The following is a 26,209-nucleotide window of genomic DNA, read 5'->3' as shown; positions in this document are numbered from 1 at the left end:
TCAGAGTCAGCACCAGATCTGCTGTGTGACTGAGCCAGTCAGTTCATCTCTGTGCCACAGGTTTCCATCTGTAAATAATCCTCTCATTCTCCGGCTCTATTCCTTAATTTTCCTGGCTGTTCTTTGGTCACAGGACTCATGTTGATAAAGCTGAGTGGGATCTTGATTGACTACAGGCTATCATTATTTTCTTTGTACTGTTGAAGATCAGGGGAATTTTGGGATTAGAAAGATGGGTTTCCTCAGGACCTGGCAAACCCCCACTGCTCCAGCTGGGCCAGAGGAATCACCTGATACAATAATGCAATTATAGGGTTTGAAGCAGTCCAAAAGCAGTGAGTGGAACCCAGATAAGAACATAACATACCCTGAAATTCTGAGCAGTGCTTTAGTGGTATTAGTTAACCAATGCACAGAGCCCCAACCTTACAGGGAGAAACTCTGTTCCAAGGATTAGCACAGGACTGGATATCAACAGTCCCACAACTCCTTGAGCTCCATCACAAATTTGCCATAAGAGACTATTGATTCTGCCCTGTGCCCCAGTTCCTCCACAGTAGGGGAATAATCCACATGCAGCTTCTCAACAGAATTATTTTCTGTTTGTGTGTTGTATGAACTGGACAATACAGAAACCTGGAACACAAAAACCCATCAGATCCTGATCTCCAGGGCATCCCAGCAGATCCCAGTGAACTCCAGGCACACTCAGCACACAAAGCAGAGATGTATCTCATTTCACCCAGGCTAATATTCAGCACTTTTCCCCTGACTGAGAGGATGGAGCAGCCAGAGGAAAGCTGAAAACACAAATAAAGCCAACTGTGACAGCAGGGTTCATCCCTAGGACAGCATTCCAGCAACTCTGCTCTCCCTAGCAGGTCCCACAGCAGTGTGGGGATTCCTGCCCAGTGTTCCTGAGGGCAGCAGTATAATATAGCCATTCATCTCTAACAAAAAGGGCTGGAGCCCTACAGCCCCCTGACAGGCAAGGAAGAGCTCAGCTCCCAGCTCCAGCTGCTGGATCCAGCCTGCAAAAGCAGGGCAGGGCACAGATCTGGGATTGGCAGCAGCTTTTCTCCACCCCTCTTGGGATACGAGGTGGTTTGGCTGGGTTTTCCTAAACTCTTGCAAATCCCCCCTGCAGAACAGCAGGCATCTAGATTTAAGGAATACTTAATGCCTCCCCAGACTGACAGTGGGGCAGAGCTGTGCTGTCTGAAGAGTTTCTTGTGCTGCCCTTGAAATCTGATTTCCAGGAAAGGTTTATAAATTCCAGTGAGCAGGGTCAGAGCTCAGGATTAGCATTTGTGCAGTGTAACTGGATTGCAGGTGAGCTCCTCTGTGGTACATCAAAGCTGCTCAGATCCAAAATATGATGACAACTGAAACATCATTAAATGATTACTAGATCTGCAAACTGGAATAGCTTGGGAGTTTGCTCTAGATGGTTTGTTTTCTAGCATGTATAAAAATTCTATGGCTTATAGAGTCAAAAAGAGAAGGAAAACTATTCATCCAGCACCCTCTTCCATTAGAATGTTCATTGGAAGTCCAAGGGAACTTTGTCCAAACTGAGTATCAGCTGCCCAATTTTAAATCAGGCATTAATTAAATTTATTGACTGCTTTTTCCTGAATTAAAAGCTTTCCTTTTTTTTTTTTTTCCATTTTCTTTGTTCCTTCAGCAGTAGGGAAACAAGCAGGAAGAGCCCTCAGCACCACAAGAGCAGAGCACAAATCTGAACAGCAGTGGAAAGCATTCAAGGTACACAAGCAGAGCATTCATTCTACATTAAAGCAGGCAGCTGTTCCACCCCAGCTACGGAAAAAACATCTCCAAGAAAACCAGCTTGGAAAAGGAAGCTTCTGATGCAGTAACACAGTGACTACGTGAAATCAGCTCAAGAGCAAAAGGCTGTCAGACCAAACCCAGGGGCTCCTCCAAGGTGATGTGATTCTCTCTAAAGAGACTTGAGGATCCCCTTCAGAGGGGCCACAGAACAGCAAAGATACAAAGAGGAATATTAACCCTGCAGGAGAGTTGGGAGCATCCAGCACAGTTTAAAGGAAACATCTCAGGGCACGGCATTAAGCAAATAAACATTGTATTTCCCTGGAGAGCAAGATGAGGGAGCAGAGGAAGGAACTGGGAAAAAAGAAGAAGGTAAAGTTGAGTTATAATCAAGTTAGCCAGTGATATATTTTTCCACTGCTGCAATGCACTAATAGCAGCTGAGAGCAGAGCAGAAGCAATTCTGACCTGCCTGCTGTTGGCAAAGGGTGCATCTTAAGCAGATGAGCATGAAACCCACCCATCCTCTGTAAAAATGTGGTAAATAAACCGAACACAGCTTGTCAGTGAATCAAATCAGCACTACAGCAGTTGGGAGGATAAAACAAGCAGGTATCTCAGCAACATCACTCGCCTTCAGAGTTCTCTGCTCATCAAACAAGCTCTAACCAGCTCATGCAGCATGGCAAAAGGGACAGGGATTTTGTTTAAGTCCTGGATTCCCCTGGCTAAGGAAGTGCTTACGCCCTAGAGATGATGCTTTTCTCCACCAGAACATTGGTAAGGTCAGCAGCAGCAAGATCCATGGTTTGTGCACGATTACAGCAGTAAATTCAGGACTAACTCCACCCACTGAGCACAGGATTCCCAGCTCACTACCTGTCCAGGGCTGTCTGTTTGGAACAGAGCTTGGCATTCCCAAGAGAGAGCCTTGCTGTGCTGCACACACGATGGAATACACCTCAAAAACATTCCCTCCTCACCTCTCCCCAGAAGCGAGGGCTACCAACAGCTTCCCCTGCATGTTTGCCTAATTTAACACCCACTTTTGGGACAGCAGCAGCATTCCCACAGAGGTCTCCCCATCCTCACATTATGCAACTTCAATATCAGTTTAGTGTTGCTTTCTTCTGTGGATTATAAACACAAATCTCCAGACCCAGAATAATGCCCTTCATCCCTCTTAAGATGGAAAAAACCCAGTCATAACAGGCTTGTTCCCTACCTACTAATCTTCAAGTACCAGCACATACAAAAGGAAAACAAAAAATTGCAGTTCTGAAGTTGCTCCTTTTTGTTAATACTACATATATTATGTAATATATAATAAAAGTCACATTAGTTGGTTGTTATTTTCGCAATTTGTTTGAAACACCACATCCAGCATAAGTTTCAAGAAAACCTACATCAAGCACATGCTTTTATTAATAATTACTAGATTGTTGGCACAGATCTATTTTTGACTGCGTGCAAAAATAAGCTGGAGTACAAAAGCCATTTAAAAATCCTGGTTCAAACTGAACTTTTACTCATTAATGTCTCTATTTAAGTGTTGTGCTGGAGCACTAAGGACAAAAAGCCAGAATAACAGCACTGAACTGCACCACATCCTCCTGTATCAGCAGTAACAGAACACCTTCACTTGGGAAATATCAAAGCATTACATGTGGTCCCAATAATATCAACACCAAAGAATGCAGGACTGCTCAAATGAATAAAAAGCCCCCAGTGGAAATCATACATAACTCTAATTTCTGTTTTGAAATCAGTCTCCCACAAAGCCCCACCAATCCTGCACAGAGCTGCTGCAGAACAGTTATTGTGGTTTAATTAAGATGAATTTAGAGTCAAAACAAGTTTGACTTCTCAGTGTGGATGAAAGGCAGATCACTTCTGGTTATGCAAGAAAATGCCTCAAGTGAGTGTTCAAACAACAGCTCCACTTGCCTGTGTTTATAGTACAATCCAATACAACCTTGCAATCCTTCCTGCTTTTAACTGTGCAGCAGGGATTTTGGAATTGAGTGTTGCCACAGACACCCATCAGTTCAGCCAACAAAAGCCTGGAACTCTGTAGCAGAGTCAGCCTTGGTGAACTAACTCTCCAAAGGACTTGGGAGCATTAATGCAACACCCATCAGAGACAGGAAGAAAGTCCAGGATCGTACACTGAGTTTTCCAAGACACTGCGTGCACTAAAACACTTCTTATTCCAGAGGCACAACTCCAGAACTTCAGTCCTGTTTAAATGCAGGAACAGTATCTGGTAAATGCTTCATAAACATAAAAAGCAGCTTTGTGTCTTCTCTGTACCTAATATTCAAACAACCATTAATATGCCCACTGGTAACGAGGTCAGGAATGCAGGAGACCCACAGCAACTCTTCCTTCCCCCGTTTAATAGACCTACAAACATGCAAAGTGTGGAACACCTTCAAATTCCAGCAAACAAAAGCAGTCCTGTGGCTCCCAGTAAAGCACACAGACACTTCTGGCAGCTTCAGAGGGAGCTGGGAGGAACAATTATTCCTCACTGAATCAATTCATGCATCACCATAAGCTGCTGTGGGTGCCCCCTCCCTGCAGTACCTCAACAGCTTGTGTTTCTGGGATGAGACCAAACTAAAACATGTATTTTAGGGTACTGGCTGTGAGAATTCAATCCTGCCCTAACTCAGTAACCTTAAGTGTCAGTAAGGACATGTGGTCCTCAACAGGAGCTTTTGATTAAGTCTCAAATCAGACCAAACTGCTCAGCCTGCACTGCTTGAAAGAATGTAGTACCCAAAAGGTGATGAGGATTAAACTCTAACAGACAGTATTTGGTAAATCCTAAATAGTTATTTCCACTGTAAGTTTATCATAGAACAAATTATTTTTTTAAAAAAATGTATTACTATGAGCACTGGAGTGCTCAGAAAAGGAAGCAGATACTTGATAAAGAATTCCAATCCCACTGAGCTACTGCAAATTCACGATGACTGTAAAAACTACTAGATTAAAAAAAAAAAACCTACAAGGTCACCCAAGGCAGAAGAAACAGGAGGGTGGGAAACATTTTTTGCACCATTCTATATCCAGAGACCTGACCATGGTTAAAAGCTTCCGTGGTTTGTGGCATTCCAGAGCAGAGGGACGATCCAGCAGGGTGGGAAGGAGAGGAGCTGTGCCAGGAGGGCACTTCTATTTGTGGCACAGGTCAGCAACAAAAAAAACTGTCTTCTGACTTACCGGGCCCATTCCTTGCCTTTTAATCAGAGTAGAGTTGTTACAAACTAATTAGTTCACCTATCTAATTTAAACTGCTAAAACCCCCAGAGAACAAGGTTTAATCCCGTTCTTTCCCAGGTCATCATCAACAGTTGAGTAAATTTAATTTACAGATCAATAACTAGCACAATTCACAATTTATACTGTCAGTTTTAAGCAATAAACAAGATAAATAATAATAAAGAACTCATAGATAAGAAATTATTACCTCAAACATTCACTGTGAAGAGAGATGGTCACATCTACCATTTTATTACCCACACAGGTTATACCTTAGCAATTTTGTTTTCCAGTATGCATTAGTTTTACCTTTAAACAAAAAGTAAAACCAAAGCTAAGAAACCTGTGCTTGTTACAGTTGGACCCACAGTGAATTACAGAAATCCCATTTCCTGTCATCTGACTGCTACTGATTCCCACTGTAAATCACCAGCAGTGGTTAGTGTAAAAAAAATGATTGAGTGGAAAATTTTAAAATATTATTATTATATTTAATATTTTAATATTTAAAATTAACCTTAAAATGGACAAAATCTAAAAAAATGCAGACTAAAATATGTTCATTTCACATCCAAAGAGCAATTGGGTGTTAAGATTCAGAAATTTGCTCAAGGAACCCAGTTATAGTCTAAATAAGGAGGGTAATTTTTGCTGGCATTTAGTTTCAATTTCATGCCGTTAGGGCTGTTCTCTGCAAACAATTACAAATTACACTGAGGAAAAAAAAATATTCAGTGTCAGTTGGTACAGAGAGGAACCTTGGACACACCTGACTAATGAAAAACAATGACAGGTGTGATAGTAACTAATAAAAAGAGCTTCTTTCTCCCCTTTTATAAGGCAAAAAGGTTTTGCTACTCACATACACACTGAAGTAATTTAAGTCTTGTGTCAGTTAAATCTTAATGAATATTAATTCTTCTTAACTGACACTGATATTAAAAATTACCCCCTTCAAATGAAATTAGCATTAATTTCCTAATTAGAGCCGATTTCCAAGACAAGCCATCTATATTTAGAATCCTGCCTTTCCACAGACACAGGAAGAACACTTGCTGTCTTGTCTAAAATGTCCTAAGATTCCCCATTTTAAGGCGTCAGCCTGACTTGAAATCTTGGATTTTGGGCATAAATTCTGAATGTGGCAATCCACAGAGAGACTCTTACCTTCCTTTTTTTAATGGATAACTGAGTGATATGTCAAAGTTCAAAAAAAATTCCCCATGGAAAGTGAGTTGCAGGCTGTCAATGCAGGTTGCCATGGCAACGGCCACCATGACTACACAGGCTCTAACCTTGCTTAAGGAATAAAGTGGAAAAAATAGCACAGATACTATAATGAAAATCCCTGTACTGTAAATATTCCTGAAAAAAAACACCAAATAGAACCAAAAACTGCCCTCCCCTACATCATTTTTTATCATCAGCCCATACCTGGAAAAAAAGCTTTCAGTGTACCATAAAAACTTAATTATTATGTTTTAGGAATGGTGCAACTCTGCTTCTCTTGTGCCTTGAGTATTCACTGGTTTACACACAGGTAAAACACTGAAAATGGGCTTTTTGTATCAAAGGATAATAAGGTGTGATCTATGTGGAGCAGTAGCAGCAAACAGAACAGGACAATAAAATACAGCAAGGAAAGAGGTAGTGAGGAAAAAGATGGATTCGACCATGGCAGTCTAAAAATAGAACCCCTTCAAACAGAGCATGGGTGGGAGGAGGGATTTTCAGAACCAACAGCTCCATCTAGAGTTAAACAGCAAGGGATGTTAAAGCAAGCTGACAGGTAAAGAAGGTTCTTGGGACTTCTTAAAAACACCTTCCAAAACGTTCTGTAACCTCCCAATTGAAATTAAGAATTGGCTCTAAAATACATCATCCAAAACTCACCTGATCTGAGAAAATAAAAGTTGCATTAAAAACAAACCCAAGACAAAAATGGAAAACACCCATAACATCAAAACATTTTCATCCACCCCTTGGGCTTCCTGCAGCTCAGTGACATTCCCACTGCAGTGCCAGGTTTGGGGAGGTCAGGACATTTTGCCCAGTTCTCAGTGTGACAAAGATTTTCCCCCCACAGAAGGGATCAGCCTCCCAGCACCACTGCCCAGAAAATTCACACCCACCTTCAACACTAATTGGATGGTCCATCAGCAGTACAACTTCCTGCACGGGCAACACTTTCCAGGCCCCCAAAAGTTCACACTTATTTAAAGTTTCCCACTGATTTTTGCAGAGCCAGGATGCCCCTGCCAAGCTGTTTGCTCCAGAGGAAACTATTTTGCATTGCACCTTTCAAAGTAATTCATTATAATCATATTTTAAGTCTGTTTGTCCTCCAGTTCCTCCCAAGCTGCATCTTACCCTGCAGCCTGTATGTCCAACATAAAATAAAGAAGCAGCAGCTGAAAACAACTTTTTATTTGCTCTGAAGGCGTGTTTTTAAATGAAAAAGTACCCCAAGAAATAGAAAGAAAACCCTGATTTCCCACACAGTCAATTTTGTGTACTAAATTAACCAGAGGAGTGGCACCAGCACATGGAGCTTACTAAATATTTAGAGGTTATTGAAGAAGTTCTGTCAGAAAATAAATAGAAACTACCTGTAGGAAAACAACAGATTCCTCAGGGTTTGTAAATATTTTGCAGCCCAAGGTAAGCAACTTCACATTAAAAACACAACTCAGAAGAAAGTGACTACAAATCAACACATAAATCTCTTCACTGGAAAGTCTAACACCATTTTCTGTGCAAAGCCACCTTCTCTTGACCCAAGTCCAGTTTTGAAGCAATTCCTGGATGGGAAGGAGTTGGCAGAACGTGCACTGATAATTGTCCATCCAAAGAAGGAAAGTTTTACCCTCACTCTTTCTTTGTTGAGAGAATAAAACCCTGAAGGATTTTTTTATGACTCCCAACAATCTCCCTATTCACCCTTGCAAAAAGTGATAGTTGGAAGCAACTGAATTGGACTTTGTGTTTTTCCAGGCATCATTTCCTCAGAGTGACTGCTTTAAGCTTCTAGAAATTGGCAATTTAATAGAGAAAATTGTTACCCATTCTTTTAAAGACACCAAAATACTTCAAAAATTATTTCCAGATGGTGGAGACTACAGGCCTTGGCTGAAGTGTGTATTTATGTATTAGGCTTTTTAAAATCAGGGAGAAAACATTTAAACACAGTGCCCATAAAATTGATTCAAGTACAGGCAGAACAAGCATTTCAAAAAGTTCATCAGTGTGTTTCTTAAAGAAGTTTTGATGAGTTAGAACGCCATATAAAGGCTTTTTCTTCGTTTCACAATGAATGAGGACGTTTAGGACATACACTGATTAACTCTGTGACACTAGAAATCAAAACTGGGTGATGATATACACTATTTTTCAAGCTTAAAGAATGTATCTCCTTACCTCCAAAACTGGCTGAAAGCACTTGTAACATCACTGACACATGAATCCACTGGTCACTTTTTATTAAAAACGCTGCTGTAAATGACTTTAGTATGACTAAGAACAAAAAAGAGACCACAGAAATACTCACATTGCATTGACTTTATCTTCTGGGCCCTGAACTTGGCCTGTCACGGTTCCTTGGCTGGTATTTTTAACCCAGCCAACCACTCCTAATTTCCTGGCTTCTTCTTCTGTGTACTGGTTTGGGAAATAATGAGAGAGGACAATCAGTGCCAGCACTATCCTTTCATTTTTCACAGCTGTCACTGTGAAAAAGTACTACCCTTAATAAAAACCCACGGGTGACCCTCATGCTCAGGCATTCAGACACTCCTGTCAGCTCTGGAGCTGCAGCAGGAGCAGCCAATTCTCAAAAAAGAAGGAGATTTTGATCCCAAAGAACTCTGCTAATCCCACAGCATTCCCTTGTACCTACTTCATTCCTTTCCATAGCTCCTATCACTGCTCATTTCCCTATTCAACCACCCCAGTGTTTGAACTCATTAAATTAGCTACACTTACAAATTTCATAGTTCTTTTCCTCCCGTTTCCTTTTAAATCCTTTCCACCTGACTTTCACCCTTTAAATCTTACCCCCAACCGCTGCATTTCTAAATAGCACTACAGGAAATCCAATTATATTGGTTTTCTAGTATTTTTGCCATACCACAACAAATTCTGGCTTCCCAGCCACCCACTCCTTGTAATGAAACCCACAATTTCCAAGTACCCTGTTTCTTGAGGGTTTTTTCTTCTTTTTGATTTTTTTTCAAATACATGTAAGATATAAACATAATTTGTCTCTGAACACTGAAATGGTAGGGAACAGAAAGCCTCTTTTGCAGAAATCCATTAAGTTTTTGTTCAATGTAGGACAACAGAAACACAAAGCCATAACACAACTTCATTAATAAATTTATTTGCATTAAAGGTACCTCCTCTTTGTACACTGAAGAGGTATAAGATAACCTGGCCCATGGTTTTTATCTTGCATTACAGAACAACCTGATATCTCCAACAACAAGATCTGACAATTTTCAGTATATTTTGGTGAGAAACAGCCACCAAACATACTAGAATGTGTCCCCAGTGCACACTGCATTATCAGCCTCTTGAGACACTTATTCTAGTGTCAAAAGTCAAACCTCATGTTAATATGACTCCACTTCAAAAGAGAAAATATGTTTTGGGAGATTTAGCCAAGGGAAAAAAAAAAAGCATTGCTAACTGTAAAGAGTGTTTTTCAAGAGGACTGTGAGGTAAAGTGAGCTTAGACTTATTAGTTTCCCACTTGACAGAATAATTAAATTCAAGACATATCTACTGTAATCCTCTATTCATTTCCATTTGGGCACTATTTCACAATACATAGAACCTATAAACAAGAATTTTTATGTTTAATATTAAGCATTGTCCACTATTTTCAGACCAAAAACTGCTCTTATTTGAACTGTGTCCTGTTGTTTACTAGGTTTCTGTGAAGTGTAAAACTACCTGCTGCATGTTCAGAGCTGGTGGAGACACTTACCTGGGGTGTGAGCCACAGAGTGTTTATTTGTAGCACATTTTTCCAAGGACACACACTAAGTCTCCTTAAATACAGGTACTAAATAACCATTTTAAAAAATTAAACTGTAAACCCTTGTTTCAGGAGCCCATATCGAAAACTTCAGATTTAACCTCTCCAAAGATCAATGCGTTGCAACATTTTTTGTTGCTGTTACGAGTGATCCAAACACATTCTTTAGATGCTACACAAACTACACATTAATAAGCTTTTAAAAACCCCACTTTAATATAAAACCATTTTCCTCCTTTTAGATCAACTCGCAGTACTTAACCATCTAACCCAGAACTCAAAGTTCAGGTTGGATATATTTACACTGTACAGACCTGCTGCCGTATTTTTAGCACTGGAAATATTACACTGTAAAGTACAGCTGGTAAATCCAGTATTGCCTTACCATCCTGAAACAAACACCTAGAACAGAAAGAAAATAGGAATTAAGATAATAAAAGTATTAAAGTAACTCGAAAGCATGCCACTTGCAGGAATTTCGCTTGATACAGAAGGGCAGTAAGCTGCATACAAGTCATTCCGGGTATTTTATCAATTTCAGAACAGTTGCGAAATTAACGTCACACAAAGTGTACGGAATTTAGGAACACGCCGGCCTTCGGCAAACGATTGTCTCCATTGATACTTTAATGTTAATGAAAACGCTGCAGTGTGTGAATGGGGGGGCGGGGGCTTTCCCACACAACCGCGCCGACAACAAGCCATGAGCGCAAACGCGGTTATTGGGAACTGCTCCGGATAGAACCGCCTGTGCTTTCGGGGGAGCCGAGCTTTAGAGCTGGGGAGCGCTTACAGCCTTTTTTTATTTTATTTTTATTTACTTTTTATTTTTTTTTTACCCTTTCCCGTCCCACGGGGACGAGTCGGGGCTGCCGCTCCCGCCTTTCCCCTCACGACGTTCCCGCCTCTCCCCTCAGGGCGCTCGAGCCTCGCGCATGCGCGGTCCCACAGCCGCCTCACCAGGGAGCCCCTTGCCCCCTCAGCGCACCTCACCTCACCTCAGCCCGCCATTACCTTGCACTCGCCCGAACACTTCATAATCCACCGACTTGAGCGCGCCGGAGGCTTTGGCCAGGGCGGACATGGCAGCGCCGGAGGAAGAGCCGCTGCGGCGGGTGCCCAGTGCTCCGCGGGCCGGCGGCGCCCGGACGGGAGCGCGCGAGGCTCAACCTTCCCGCGTCAGCGGCCGCCTCACGGGAATGTGAGGGAGGGAGTCAGGGCACCCCCGAACCGAGCCTTGACAGGGAGGGAGACACCGGTCCCTCCGTGAGGGGAGAACACCTAACAGCGAGGAGTGACAGCGCTCGTCCCGTGAATGGAGGGAGAACCCCTCACGGTGACAGCGCTCGTCCCGTGAATGGAGGGAGAACCCCTCACGGACCGAGGGCTGGAAACACCTCCCGCCGTGAGGGTCCCGGCGCCGCAGCCCTGAGGGGCAGACACAGCCCCCGAGCGCCCTGTCGGCAGCACAAGCGGCCACAGCGTGTCCTTCAGAGTCCTCACATGTTATTCTCGCTTCTATTTGAAATTAGAAATACCTTGAGAGAACAGTCTTAACATCACCATCTCCAATTCCAGGGCTGACGCTGCCGCGTATTCATTCACCTGAAGTTATCCCCTCAAGCATCCAGCGCACAGGTAAACAGTATTAAACTTTTTCAGGGATTTACAGGAATCATTCAGACAAAGTGTTCACCATATGTGGCTGAAACCGAGGTAATTTTGCCTGATAATGTGGAAAGTTACATAGCTGAAAGCTAAAACACAGCAAAAAACCCCTGAGTTTATCTTTGGCATCCATCCCCATCAAAGCTGCGTGACAGACTTCCCTCACATCTCCACATGACTTAAGCCTTCAGCCAGAGATTTATCAGCCCATTTCTATTCTCTGTTCAGTCCTTGTGCTGGAGCAGCAGATCTTTGAGACAGGAAACTCACCTCATGCAAACTATTTACCCAACTTCCAGTTTTCATTAGCAAACCTTTCCAGAAGTGCCACCACGTAATTTCTTTTGTCTATATGCCACATGTGCAAAAGCAAAGTCAAAAATTGGCTATTTAGTAAACTGAGTCTGCAACCAAACACCACAAAGGTTTTTCTCCAGAGTGTCCTGTCTGCTTGCAGTTTAACTCTTCCCCCCAATGTTTGCTTTAAAAAAAAAAAAAAAAAAAAGGTGTTTTCAGGCAGAATTTTACACTAGAAACAGCATTTAACCAACCTGAGAAGATAAACTCGACCCTCTCTTATTCAGCAGGTAAAGGTAAGTTAACTGTGACTTTACAAATCAAAATAATTTTATTTGCTTTCCCCATTAAGCAACTCCCTCCCACATACAACTTTTTGTCCTACAGCAATGCAGCAGAGCCCAGACTGTTCACAGGTTTGGATCTCAACACTAGAGGGAGGTTCTAGGATCCCTAATTTAATAACCCATACTTCAGCATTGCCACATTATTCCCACATCGGAGGAAGACATTGATTTCCAACACGCAACAAAGCAGTAGAAACTGAAAACAACTTATTTGCTCTGAGTGTTTTTAAATGAAAGAGTATCCCAGTAAATGGAAACCAAACTCTGATTTCCCACACAGTCAATTTTGTGTACTAAATTAACCAGAGGAGTGGCACCAGCACATGGAGCTTACTAAATATTTAGAGGTTATTGAAGAAATTCTGTCAGAAAATAGAAACTTCCTCTAGGAAAACAACAGATTCCTCAGGGTTTGTAAATATTTTGCAGCCCAAGGTAAGCAACTTCACATTAGAAACACAACTCAGAAGAAAGTGACTACAAATCAACACATAAATCTCTTCACTGGAAAGCGTAACACCATTTTCTGTGCAAAGCCACCTTCTCTTGACCCAAGTCCAGTTTTGAAGCAATTCCTGGATGGGAAGGAGTTGGCAGAACGTGCACTGATAATTGTCCATCCACAAAAGGAAAGTTCTACCCTCACTCTTTATTAAGAGAACAAAACCCTGAAGGATTTTTTTATGACTCCCAACAATCTCCCTATTCACCCTTGCAAAAAGTGATAGTTGGAAGCAACTGAATTGAGGTTTGCATTTTTTTTCCAGGCATCATTTCCTCAGAGAAACATCATTTAACCACCCTGAGAAGGTGAACTCAACCTTCTCCTACTCAGCAGGTAAAGGCAAGTTAACTGCAAACTTTACAATAAAAATCAAAATAATAATTCTATTTGCTTTCCCCATTAAGCAATTCCCTTCCACATACCCATTTCTGTCCTTCAGCAATGCAGCAGAACCCAAACTGTTCACAGGTTTGGATCTCAACACTAGAGGGAGGTTAAAAATACATAAAGCCCTAGAGGAATAATAAAATTACTTTTTCAAGACACACCAGTTAACTAGATAAACAGCCACCCAATTCAGCAGAGAACACAAATATTCACATAAATCAGAAAACTTCCAGTATCACAGCAAGTAGGAACACAACAGACCAAGTTTTATCATTAACTATATGACACATTAAACCCCTGCCTTTTACAGGGGCCATACATTTCATCATCATCACATTTCACTACTGTGGAATCAGCACCATTTTGTTTTGGAAGAGGAGGATTCGACAGAAAGAAGAACAGGACACAGGACAAATGGAAAATGCTTTGTAATTTGCTGCCATCTGGCAGCAGTGAAGAGCAAGACAGGTAAAAAAATAGATTTACAATAGCAGCCCAATTACACCACAAAGCCACACTCCACACTCTGTCCTGTTTCAGAAAAGTCAGTTTAAGAGATTTTTTTATTTGTCATAGGAACATCTCACCACCTTTCCCCCAGACAAGCTCATGTCTCTCATTATTTAGTGTCAAGTAGCAGGGCCTGAAGAGCTCCAAAAGATGAGACATTTAAACATTTCATATTTTACAGCCAAAATAATCAATATTAGAAATCAAACAATTCAAATGCCTTAATTAACACAAAAGCTTTAGCACATACTACCAAGAAACTCAGACAGTCTGCATGAAGCTTTGAATTCCCTTCCCACTTCCAGGTGTTTATTCTAAAGTGGCAACACTTGGCCTAAGGAGGATCAGTTGGTTGCAATTCCTAAAGCTACTGCCAACTGTGAGAGTCCTAAACAGCTCCAGCTGTTGAGGCACAGGACACACTCTTTGATTTTACTGCAGAGGAATGCAAACAATTATGAACCTGCAACCAACAAGTTGTATTTTGGGATGGACAGAATTTGTGCTGTAACAACACACAGAGGTACAACCCCAGAGTCTCAGAGTGCTGCCATGGACTCAGGTTGTTACTCAGTAAATCGGGGTAACCTATTTGTTACTAAAGCAAAGCAGCAACAGTCACAACCAATCTGAGTGAGAAATTCCAGGCTGCAGTGAATTCCAGCAACATCATGGTGCTAATTTTCCCAGGCCTTTGCTACACTCACAGCAATTCCTTCTGTAAGATTCCTCTCTCATTTCACCTCAGCAATTTCCCTTTTTTAGTTCTGATCACTTAGTAATTCAGGTCAGGGCTAACCAGCTTTTACTCTTCTGCCTCTTGCACAAGACACTGTTTTGTATTCTCACCTTTGATACACAGATTGACTTTCACTCCCAGCACAGTGTTATCAAGGAACAACTACTGCTACAACCTCAGCTCCTACACAAGGGTTCCTCTGTTCTGGAAGCTGCCTAGAACAGGCATTTCCCTGGCAAGTTTTTTTTACAATTGGGAAAACTCCATTTATAGGCAAGGCCAATTTCATCACTAGGCACTCTGCTCCTCCTCTGAGCATTAAACCTTTAAAAAATTCCTTCCAAAGCACAGAAATATTTTCCCACAGTGTTGGTTTTAGCCATTGCATAAAGAAAGGACATAGTAAGGAATACTACTATTGGAAAACACCCCAAACCTATAATAGTGCCATTGCAGCCAAACATTAGGGAATACCACAAACAGCAATGCAAGGAGCAACCTCAGCACAGCAGTAACAACAGTCTCACAGTACCTGGGCAGACAGCCAAGGGGCGGCAGCAGAATCCCTCCAGGAGCAGAAGGCTGGGCTGGAAACAGCTACATCTTACAGGTAAGGCCCAGCCAAGAGAAAAAGCTGAAACCAGCACTGAAGATAAGCCTGCCTGTGACTTGTAAGGAACAGCCCTGCTCAGCCCTGAGCTTAAATACAGCTCCTGCACCAAGGGGCAGAGGGGGTGTGGTTGGGCCCCAGGTGAGCATAGTTGGGTCCAGGTGAGGCTGGTTGGGGAGATCAGACCTATCGTTGCCCTTGACACTGGCCACTACCAGTAAAAAATAATTTGATAAAAGAATCTGCCCATGATGGCATTTCTGCTCTCCTGCTGCCTTTTAGTGTGAGAGTCTCTTGATTTATCTTTAGCTGTGCAACTCTTGTGTATCTGAACCAAACTCTACACCCGGTTCACTTGCAAATGGTCCCCAGGTGATTTTGGTGAGTGTTTTCCCAAAGGACACCAAGGCCTCTGAATAAAAGAAGCCACTGCTGCCCTTGCCAGGTTTTTGCTGTTACTTAGGGAGCATGGAATACCTGGAAAGAAGGTTAGAAGCTATGCAAGCTTAGTTTGGCCTTTTCACCTTCTTTTTTTTCTACCTCTTTTTTGCAAACTGTATTGCTCATCAGTTTTTATTTTCTTTCCTTGAAGGTAATGCACTCCCCTTCTTTGGTGTTTTCTTTTTCAAGCAAAATCACAAACTTCTTCCCTTCCTCTTTTCCTTGTTCCCATATGATGTTTTCCTCTCCTAAGTTGCATTTTCTCCCATAACTTTATTTCTGAATGAAAATAGGTTTGCTGACTCTGATTCAAAGCTGTACAAGCTTCTTCAGGGCCTTTTTCGCAGTCCTTATTTACATCACATCTAAATACACTGAAAACCCTTTGAAGGCTTAACCTCCCAATTATTTTTTCTGCAGTTCACTGCTTATCAGTAACTTTCTTCTTTCCAGCACTAAAGATAAGGTTTGGAAGCCTGAAGTGCAAGGCAAACTCACAGAGGGCTTCTTAGAGAGCTTTAGTCTGCCTTCTTCAGTCTAAGATATAAAACAATGGTTTGTTGCAGGATTGCTGAATAGAAACGTTATGCCTGTGCAAAAATAAACACAAAATGACTTTTGCTCCATAAGCTTTAGCACCAGACAAGGGAGTGTTCCTGGAGCTGTAAGGGACCCCTGTAAGGGGTCTGCCAGCACTGCTGCCAACAGCCATGAGCCAGCTCACCTAGAGGGAATTAAAAACCAAGTGGAATGGATGTAGAAGCGTCAACTCAAGTCAAGCTTGAGGCTTTACATTCATATACCATAGGGAGTCTGAGCACTCCTCCTGTAGGAAAAGGGGGTCTATTAAAAGAAAGCAGAAAGCATCTGGACCTAAGTTAATAAGCCACAAAACAAAGTAGTGCCTGGCAAAGATGAAGTCTCATGTTACAGCAGGACAACGCAGGAGGGAATTGTGTTCTTTACCTGTAGGATAAATGGAAACTTGCTCTGTGCGGTAGAACTGCCAAAATTTAAATTCAAGCACTAAAATTTCATAAAACCTTTGAGGAGGATCTACCTGGTCACTTATGTTTCAATCATTGCTGTGTGGCCTAAAGAAAAACGTCAAAGGAAAGGTCGAAAGAAATACCGTGTTTGGTTTCGAAAGAGGATTTGATTGCCTTCTGGACAAATAGAAAATAACAATGGGGCAGCAATAGTGGGCAGGCAGCAAACAACAATTGCTGCAATGCTGGCTTGGTGGTTGAGTGACTGATGACTCCCCAGGTGAATCTCCAGTGTGCCCAGAGCACAGGCAGGTGACCTGCTTGCAACACTTGTCTCGTGATCCCTTTGTGAGACAAACTCCCGAGGCAGGAACCCGATCCCACCTGTGCAGCCCACTTAGGAGAGTGCAGGGGGAGAGTCCTGCCCACACAGATCAGGTGGCAGGGCTGCAGCCAAACTTCGTGTGCAGGGACCTAAATTTGTCCCTCTCGTGCTCCAAAATCCTGGCCTGGTTACATAAAGTAACCCGAGTTCTCTAGTGACAGATACAAAATCGTGAGCCCCTTGTTTTCCTGTGGCCAGACTATGTGGTGTAGGGTTTGTGTTAGTTTGGGTTTATTTTTGTGTTATATCCTGGTTCTGTCTAGGGCACGAAGTCCTGTCAACTGTCTGTTTCTCTGAAGGGAGCTTTTATTTTTTAAGTTAGAGTAGCAATGCCCAAAGTTCTTTTGCTTGTGACCCTATTCACAGCTCAATAATTTTGTTTGACATCTTCTAAATATACAAATATTTGATGAAACTAAACTTCTGTTCACTTTTCAACATTTTTATCATTGCCTCGTCAAAGTCCTTGGTTTGTTTAATATTTTTTCACACTCCTCTAAGGCAACAAACCCTAAACCTCCACCAACAAAAGCATGTGAAAACAAAGGATTTAAATTTAGTGGGGATAATGGCATTACAGAGGATAAGCATATCTTATTATTTTATGTAAAGCCAACTTTATAAGCAATTTGTGAGCAAAGGGACAATTAAAGCCTAATAATACTTTGATTCTGTGAATCCAAGACCTGAGTGTTTTATATTAATTAGATTCTGAACTAACAAACAGGTAGAAGTAATTTTATTCAGGGAAAGTTTATTCTGTGTGCAAACAACGTTAAAATTCCCTCTTACATTTAGAAGGAGAACATTCAAAGCCTTAATCACCTGGTTTGATAGGAAAGCAGGAGAATCATCTGACATTTGATTTATGCAACACCCATTCACAGGAAACTCATTAAAATTTGAGGAGCACATTGAGGTGCTGCTGAAACTTATATTTTCCCCCCTTGCACAACATTCTGAGGACAAGATGTGGTCATTTAAGGCAGTGAGTTCTTTATTCCCCTTGAAATGTAGGAAACGTAAGCATCACCCTTTCCACAGCTGCCAGAACAATACTGTCAGATATGGGGAGGATTTAGGGCTCTACAAAAGATCTAAGAATGCACAAAAGAGCGTGGGCTGGTAAAGGAATGGTTTCTCAGGGAGGTGGGTTGACAGCTATTACATTCTGCTGCTCTGTGAAACCATTTGATTCATTCTCCTTAGCTGCATCAGACCTTTATTTCTTCTCACAAGCAACAAAGAGAAACCCTGATTAGTATTTTGGGGCCTTGAACTGTATCACTGCAGCCTGTGCCATCAGGGAAAGTCTCACTGAACTGACTGCTACTCCAATACCTGGAACTGGATAACTTCAAAAGCTTAAGTGACACTTTGTGTTGAACTGGACAAAATGAGCTCTCTGCTGTTATTACAGGATCTCAGATGGTCCATAATTCCCTGGTGCAGGACCTGGCAGCAGGAAGAGGACACGGGGAAGAATCACAGTTCTTCCCTGAAGAAGCGTTGTTTGCACACTCATTGTGTTCACCTTCCCATATCATTCTCCAAGTCTGAACCTGCTGATGAACTCCAGCCAAAAGTATGTTCTAAAGACATTAACTTGTGATGAATTTGGTGAAAATCAGCATCTGGACAAAGGAAGATTCTCTTGACTGTGATTTTTGTGGACAACACAGGTCTATGTAATCATGGATGGTGAAGAAGCCTCATTATTTCTCCCACAGGAAAACTCATGGCATCAAAAAAAAAAAAATCATCAGATAAAAATTTTATGACAATCAAAAGGGACCAACTTTTCCTGCTGCGCATGAATCAGAAATTGTGGCTGCAGAACACGATGCCAGAACATAATGAGCTTAAAAAGCAGATGAATGAGGGGTTGGAAAACCAATTTAGCACCATTAAGCACAACGAAACAGCCCGTGACTCAGGATGTCTGCCTGTGAACTGAAGCAAAGGGAGAATATGCAGGGGGGAAGTGAGATTGTGTGCACAGCCAGTTCTTAATCTTTAGTTCTCAGTTTTAGTCTTGTCACAGGAAAATGTTCTTGCACATTTCCGCAGCAAAGGCCGAGGTCAGTCTGAAAGAAACTGAAAGCTGTCCTGGAGAAAACAAACCTTTGCAGGGGCTGGAGAGAGAAAAAGGCACAGAGCCCGGGAGCCCAGAGAGAAAATAGAATATCTAAGTGAATATTCAAGTTTTAAAAAATCCCAGTGAGGCAGCCAAGAGGAAATACTAAACAAAGCCACCCTGATGGGACCTGCTGCTCCCTGAGAAGCTCCTGGAGAGCTGGTGGATGCCACCATACCTTCTGTGCAGAGGTGTGATGGCATTAGGTTGTTTGCTGGGGATATCTGGGGATAACCAGAGTGACTCTGACCCAGTTTCTTCTAATTTCAGAGCCTGTCAAGCCTCCTGCTAATACCATTCCAGAAAGGCTGATGGCTCCATCTTTCCCGGGTGGAGGGAGCTGGAATCTCCAAGGACAACCATTTCCCCAGCTATGTCTCTGGGTAAGCAGATTAATTCAGAGCACGGTTACAGGATCTGAGCGTGCACTTGGCAAAGCCAGGCAAGCATGAATCAGGTTCTGCATCCGTCCCTTGCAGTGCTACTGAGCAGGAAAACACGTGGGGGTTGGAGATAGTGGTATCACATCAACAGTCGACGCCCACTGGATTGTCCTGCAGAGCCCTCTCTGCAGATTACAAGCTGGTTTTTTCTGCTCTTTTTGTTCCAGGCAGATTGTCTTTCTCACTCGAATTTTTAAACCCCCTTAGTTCTTTTCCCCAGTTCTTGGTGCTTTGCCCAGCTGATGGCTTTGGACTAAACCCGGCTTTGGACTAAAACAGTTTTCCTCTGGGCTTGGCCTCAAAGTAACAACACACAAACGTGGCAAAACAGACTTTTCCCTCTCCCTGGGGTTTCTCTGAATTTACAGGCCTACAGTGTTCTTTAATTGGAACATTCCTTCTACCCTAAACAGCCTTTCTGACAGTTATATTTCCGAGGCTGTTAATTTACAGTCATTGTTTCACCTTGAGCTCTTCTTAATGGGACACCTGAGACAATAATAAACCAATTTAGAGTTCCTTGAATCTCAGTGTTAGTCAGCAGGACTGGCATTGCCATAATCATGCTGCTGACACAACTAGTTATTATCCCCACATCACTGGGGCGTGGGCATAAACAACACGCCACCTTAGCCCAAATGAATCCTAGACAGCTCTGAGTTTGCTCCATGTGATCCTCTCAGAGGGTTGTTAATCTGCTGGGTGTCCCTCCACAACATCCCAGGAGAGAAGCTGCTGCTTTAGAAACGTGCCAGGAAGTCTCCTGTGCAGATTCCATGCACGAAACCCGGAGCAAAGGGTAAGTAATTCTTGAGCAGGAGAGAAAGGACTGATTGCTTAAGGGAATGTTTAAGTGAGCTTGCTCCTCTTCCAGAATTCGTAAATATTTTAATACTTCTGATCCACACGTCCAAACAGTGAACACTCAATCCACCCAAAGAATCAAAGCCTGATCAACCACCGGAGCCAAGGCCGTGACAAACACAGCAGTTATTTGTGCTGAGTGCTGCTTGAAACAAGGCTGGAAACCTGAGCAAAGGTTTTTGGCTGTTATTTGATTTATCCTGGCTTGGGAGAACAACCATTATATGTTTTTTTTTTTTTTCCTTTAATAGCCATTGCCAATGTCTCCTCTTGATGATGAATAGACAAACCGGAGGACTGGGAACTGCAGATGAAGCTGCAACAGACACACTGGCCACTGAAAAAACAATAAATACGATCAGCTACCCAAGCACTCGGGTAAAGTGTGTCACAATCCTGCTCTGGCAAACACAGGCAGCTGTTTGGAACACCCCAGTCCACAAGGAGCAGTTTCTGTGTGAGTGACTGCAGGCTGCCAAGGGACTGTGCTTCCTTGATTTTCCTAGAACAGCAGAATCCCTGGGATTGACCTTTGGGAGTTCACTGTCATCACATGCTCCTCTGCAGCTGGTTTCTGTTTGGTAAGGCAGCGAGATGCAAAAATCCATCTCAGTGGCTCAAAAGGAAAAGGGGGGGGGAAAAAAAAAAGTAATGTCTCTTTCCCCAAAGTTGGCTGCATTTCTGTCACGTCCAGGGAATTATTATGTATTTCAAATGGCTCTGAGTAATTTGGAAGGAGCCTCTCATAATGAGGCTCAAGCCTCTTGCTTTTTCTCCCTGCAGGCACAATAGTTTCCAGGGATATCTTTGGGAGTTTCAGACATGTGGAGGAAACAGACTGTCAAAGGCAGATTCTCTTGTGTGGATTTGAGACAATTTTGCTTTCCAAATCTTGGGCAATAAGGCACCTAAAGAGAACAAATCCAGGAAGTGGAGAGGGAAAACATGCTTTGCTGTAAATTCATTTATTTCCCCAAGGAGGATTTAGGTCCTGTTTTTGCACAAGCAGTGATTGTCCATTGTAAGAACAGTAACCCAGTAACTTCAGCTGGGAAAGAGTGGAGGCCAAACAGTATCTTGTGAATGGATATAACTGAGGGTGGATGAACCACTGGGAATGTAAAGTGCAGGATAACAATGTTGCACGTATTTGGTCAGCCTTGTCTATGCAGTAAAGTTTTACAAATTATGTAGGTGCCCATAATAACACTTTAACCCCTTCCTAAGTGCCTCTTATTTCTGCTCAGCAGAGGCTGAACTGAGAAATGTTCCACTTGTATTGGAACATGGAGATTTAACCAGGCATTACAGAAACAGCCTATGTGCTGTAGTTGACACTGAACCCACCTCCCCATCCAACATGAAACAAGTCATAGAGTATTTTGGCAGCCTCATTTTAGGGACCTAAAATTAGTTCCTCTGAATCATAGGCTTTAGAAGAGCCTATTTCTGTCCCATACTACACAGGAAGCTCAAGTTCCTTGGCACCTCGTTCAGATGCTGAAATCATTCTTGTCCTCATCCCCCAAACAGACAAATTCTCTGTAAAATAGAACTTTATGTAATGGGCATGTTTCTAAGTTGCCCCTTTGGCACCTTTCAGTGCCAGCTTTGGATGACTGACCAATTCAGAAACGCTGGGATGAGGGAAAGGGATCCTCATCAAAAAAGCAAGTTATTCCTCTTTATTTGTGGGGATTTGTGAGATATGAGGGGGTCACAGACCAGGACAGGTAGGATACAGGTAACCTGAAGCTCCTGTTGGATTGGCTATTCTTTCCCAAACTGTAACATCACAGAATGGTTTGGGTTGGAAGGTGTAGAGTATTTGCAGGAAAATGGACATTGTTTGAACAGTCCATATTTTTGAGAAGCACTAGGCCTGCTCGACATAACTTTGAGAGTTGCAAACCGTGTGAAAACTCGGTGTGTTTATGCTTACAAACTGTGAAACTATGCAATGTTTATACTTGTTAGTTGGTATGTTTATAGTTAAGGTAGGAGAAAATCATGTGTTTACAGTTGAAAGTTGTGGGAAAACTAGAGATAAAGGGACACCTGCAAAATCCCGGGAAAATCCCTAAAGGCGGATGGACAGGAGGGACTTTGGGTGGCAAAAATGATCTCAGACCGGGTGGACAGAGCTTCAGAGCCAATAAACCGAAGGTGTGAGACGCGTGCACAGACCGAGCTACCCAATCACCTTGTTGTAAGCACGTGCCCGGAAAAAACTAAACCGTATAAAAGTTAACTCATTTAAATAATAAATTGGACATCGCTTTGATCGTTCCCGAACTCCTGCCGTCCATAGGTGGCGCCCGAAGGGAGACAGGGACCCTTCAGAGTGCCGGGTTCCCCGAGTGTCGGCAACGGGAAGAGGGGGCAGGAAACCGGGAAAGAGTTCGAGCCACAGTCGACTTGGAATCTCACCCTAATCAGGTGAGCGGCTGGGGAGGAGACGGGGCCAGCACTGAGCAAGGAGGAAGAAGCGGTGCTTAAATTCCTCCAACATATTCTCTCTGAGAGAGGGTTATCCTGTGATGCAGGTAGCCTCAAAGGGCTGTTAAATTGGGCCCGAGATAAGCGGTGTATCCCCACAGTAAATGCTGCTTTCGAAGTCTCGGTATGGGAAAATATAGGGAAGCAGCTGTGGGAAGAGATCACCAAAGGATCTCAGGGCGCAGTTCGCTCCCCAGCACTGTGGCGACTGTTAACCGAGACGCTGCAATCCATGAGAACTGAGAGGCAAGTTACCTCTGTGCTGCATTAGCGAGCAGCGAAACTGAAAGCAAAGAGGGCGGGTCGGCTTCTCAGTTTTTATTCACCACTCCACAGATCCCGCTGCCGGCCAGCTCCAAACCGCAGGCTCCTGCCCGACCGTCAGCCAGCGGCCCCAGCAGTCCGTCCTCAGCCCCGGAGAGCTCCAGCTCCGTGTAGGGCGCCGGGGAGCCCACTGCCAGCAGCGCCTCCCCCCGCCGCGGGTCCCGGGCCGGGAGAGCCCCCCCAGCCCCGCCTCGGCCAGGAGCCGCCGCCGCTTCTCCCGCCGCGCCCTCCGAGGCTGCCGCCGCGCCGCCGCCTGGAGCCGTGCCCTGTCCCGCCGCCTCCTGGAGCCGTGCCCTGTCCCGCCGCCGCCTGGAGCCGTGCCCTGTCGCGCCGCCGGCCCGGCCAGCGCTGCGCGTCTGCCGCCGCTCCCCCGACCGCCGCTGCCGCTCGCTCCGCCACTGCCGCGACTGCGCCTGCGCGCGCCGCCCCGTGACCCGCGCTGAGCGGCTGCCGTCGCGCCCTCCTACGTCATCGCCGCGCGACGTCGACCCCGACCCTCCGGGAGCCGCGGCAGCCTCCGCCCCCCCGGCGAACCCGGCGGGACGGCCTCGGCAAGGGAAAACGGGGGGCGGGAGGAATCGCGGACCTGCCCGCACCGCCGCGCCGCTCTGTCCCCCGCTGCCGCCGGCTGTGCCTTCGTCTCCGGATTCCGAAGAATCCGATTTCGAGGGCAGACAGAGGGGTTCAAAGGACCAGGCGCAGCTGCAAGAACTCCTGGGGAGATTGAAAGCTTTGGAGGCATCTGTGGCAGAAAAAGAGCAGAGGCGGCAAGAGCCCTCTGCACCCTCTCTGCCATTGCCGGTTCCCCCTATCCTTCCTCAGGCGCAGGCTCCCCCAAACCCTTTTCTGTCCATTCCGCCACCTCCGCAAAATCCACTCATGGAGGGGGGAGCGGGTGGGACCGCGCTGGGAGGATCCGTAAATCTGCCCTTTGGGAATTCAGGGGCTGGCGCGAGACGGGAGGATCCGGTGCAGAGATGGAAGAGAATCCAGCGAGATGCTATGAGGGAGGGAGAGGTTTTGTCGTTAACTCCTGACACACTTTCAGTTATACTAGGCGGGGGGGGAAACAGGAGATATCAGGCTTTAGAGTGGATGCTAAAAGAAGCTAAGGCTGCGATAACTCAGTATGGGTTAAAATCGGGTTATACTACATCCCTGTTACAGCATTTGTTTTCTTCTACGTTGGTGACACCCTGTGACACAAAAATGATCGTTAGCACGTTGCTCTCTCCCCAGCAGAAGTTCGAATTTTATCAGAAATGGCAGGCAGGGTGTGATGCAGCAGCTGCGACCCCCAGACAACAGGGGAATCCTCTCTTTGGGGTAACAACTCAAATGCTCATGGGAACGGGTCCTTTTGCACGGGCAGACTCGCAGGTACAACTTGTCAACGAAGTATTGCAGCTCAGCCAGGAGCTGGCACAAAAAGCAGTACAGGCAGTGCCTGATGATAAGACAGCTCTGTCTTTTACTACAGTGCGGCAGGGGCCAACAGAGCCATTTGGGAAGTTTATTGATCGGTTGCATCATGCAATTAATACCCATCCTGACCTAGATGAGAACATGAAGGCCAAGTTTTTGGACTTTTTAGCCTATGACAATGGCAATGAAAAAACTAAACGAGCTTTGAGTGACCTGCCACGAGGTGCTACGAAGGCTCAGTTATTAGAAGCTGTAGACAGAATGGTTCAACAGGAGGAAGCTCCTTACATGGCTACAGCTGTCGGAGCAGCAGCAAAGCCGTTGGTGCAAAAGAGAAATAAACCAGGCAAAGGGAGGACGGAGAAAAAATGCTTTAACTGTGGGCAAAAGGGACATTTTAAAGCTCGGTGTCCTGCAGGTCAAAGGGGTGGGCCTCAGGGAGCTGCTGTTCCAAAGTGGTGTGCAAATTGTCAGAAGGATAACCATGACACGCACGAGTGCAGGCGGAAGGGAAACGGGAGGCTGAGTGTGCCGACCCCTCGCACCTCACACGATGACAGCAAGTCAGGGTGCCTGGAGAGCTGCTGTGCCACCACTGGCACCACCAGAGTGCACTTGGCAACAGCAGTAGATGTCACTCTCCAGACACAACAGGTAGTGGTCGTAGATTCGGTCTTAAGGGGACCCTTAGGCCTTATTGCCTTTTTAATAGGGAGATATTCCATGTATCAACGAGGTATTCTTGTTGTTCCAGAATTGATTGACGCTGATTATTTGGGTGTTATCAAAATTAAGGTATGTACCATGACACCACCAATTACCATTCCAGCCAAAAGCAAAATTGCCCAGCTCGTCCCCTTTCATTGCCTGGTCCCGTGTGTAACAGAAGAGGACCGTGGAGGAGGGAGTTTCGGTTCTGCCAGAGCCCCGGAAATGTTATTGGCCATAGATATTAAGAGAGGAAAGCCAGAAGAATCAGTGATAGTACTGCATCCTAGCAGTACTATCAAGTCCCTCCAGTTGACCATGCTTTTGGACACCGGTGCTGATGTCTCAATTATCCCTCACCATAAGTGGCCACCGGCTTGGCCTCTGACACGAGCCCCCGGGGGTGTGGTGGGGGTGGGCGGGGTGCAGCAGACCTGGCTGAGCCGTGACGTGGTAACCTTTTGGTTTAAGGATGGCAGGTCGGTGGGAACCAGGCCGTACGTTCCACTGCTGGGAAGGGACGTGTTGGGTCAGCTGGGAGCAAGGCTGGTGACAGACCCTTTTTAGGGGCGGTCACTGAGAGGCAGCCAGCCCTGAAACTGAGATGGAAGACAGGCCGGGCGGACAGAGCTTCAGAGCCAATAAACCGAAGGCGTGAGACGCGTGCACAGACCGAGGTACCCAATCACCTTGTTGTAAGCACGTGCCCGGAACAAACTAAACTGTATGAAAGTCATTTAAATAATAAATTGGACATCGCTTTGATTGTCTGCGCATCGTTCCTGAACTCTTGCCGCCCATAGGAAGGGAGCTTAAAGATCCTCCCGTT

At 44.4% G+C, this 26,209-nt stretch overlaps 1 protein-coding gene and 1 long non-coding RNA gene across 3 annotated transcripts in view; one reads left to right on the top strand and one right to left on the bottom strand.

Moving 5' to 3' along the window:
• Positions 1-11,242, bottom strand: part of ACYP2 (acylphosphatase 2) — a 32,302-nt gene extending 21,060 nt beyond the window's left edge. Inside the window, exons 1-3 of the mRNA XM_027737420.2 lie at positions 11,117-11,242; positions 10,488-10,504; positions 8,612-8,721 (exon numbers count right to left, since the gene is read on the bottom strand). Coding sequence (XP_027593221.1) covers positions 8,612-8,721; positions 10,488-10,504; positions 11,117-11,186 — 197 coding nt within the window. The 5' untranslated portion in view covers positions 11,187-11,242. The remainder of the gene's footprint in view (positions 1-8,611; positions 8,722-10,487; positions 10,505-11,116) is intronic.
• LOC120323857 lies at positions 11,066-23,048 on the top strand. Of its 2 annotated transcripts, XR_005564755.1 has the most exons (6): positions 11,067-11,740; positions 13,182-13,252; positions 13,617-13,774; positions 19,388-19,500; positions 20,676-21,005; positions 22,736-23,048. It is a non-coding gene; the product is annotated as an uncharacterized LOC120323857 (long non-coding RNA). The 2 variants fall into 2 exon arrangements; XR_005564756.1 differs by lacking the exon at positions 13,617-13,774 and having other exon boundaries at positions 11,066-11,740.
• Positions 23,049-26,209: the final 3,161 nt, after the last annotated feature.

The sequence above is a fragment of the Pipra filicauda genome, unplaced genomic scaffold (genome assembly GCF_003945595.2).
Source record: "Pipra filicauda isolate LSUMZ 115617 unplaced genomic scaffold, ASM394559v2 scaffold35_size7292922_pilon, whole genome shotgun sequence".
In the NCBI taxonomy this organism is placed as follows: domain Eukaryota; kingdom Metazoa; phylum Chordata; class Aves; order Passeriformes; family Pipridae; genus Pipra; species Pipra filicauda.
The sequence above is the reverse complement of the archived record's forward strand: the minus strand, read 5'-3'. Positions and strand labels throughout refer to the sequence as shown.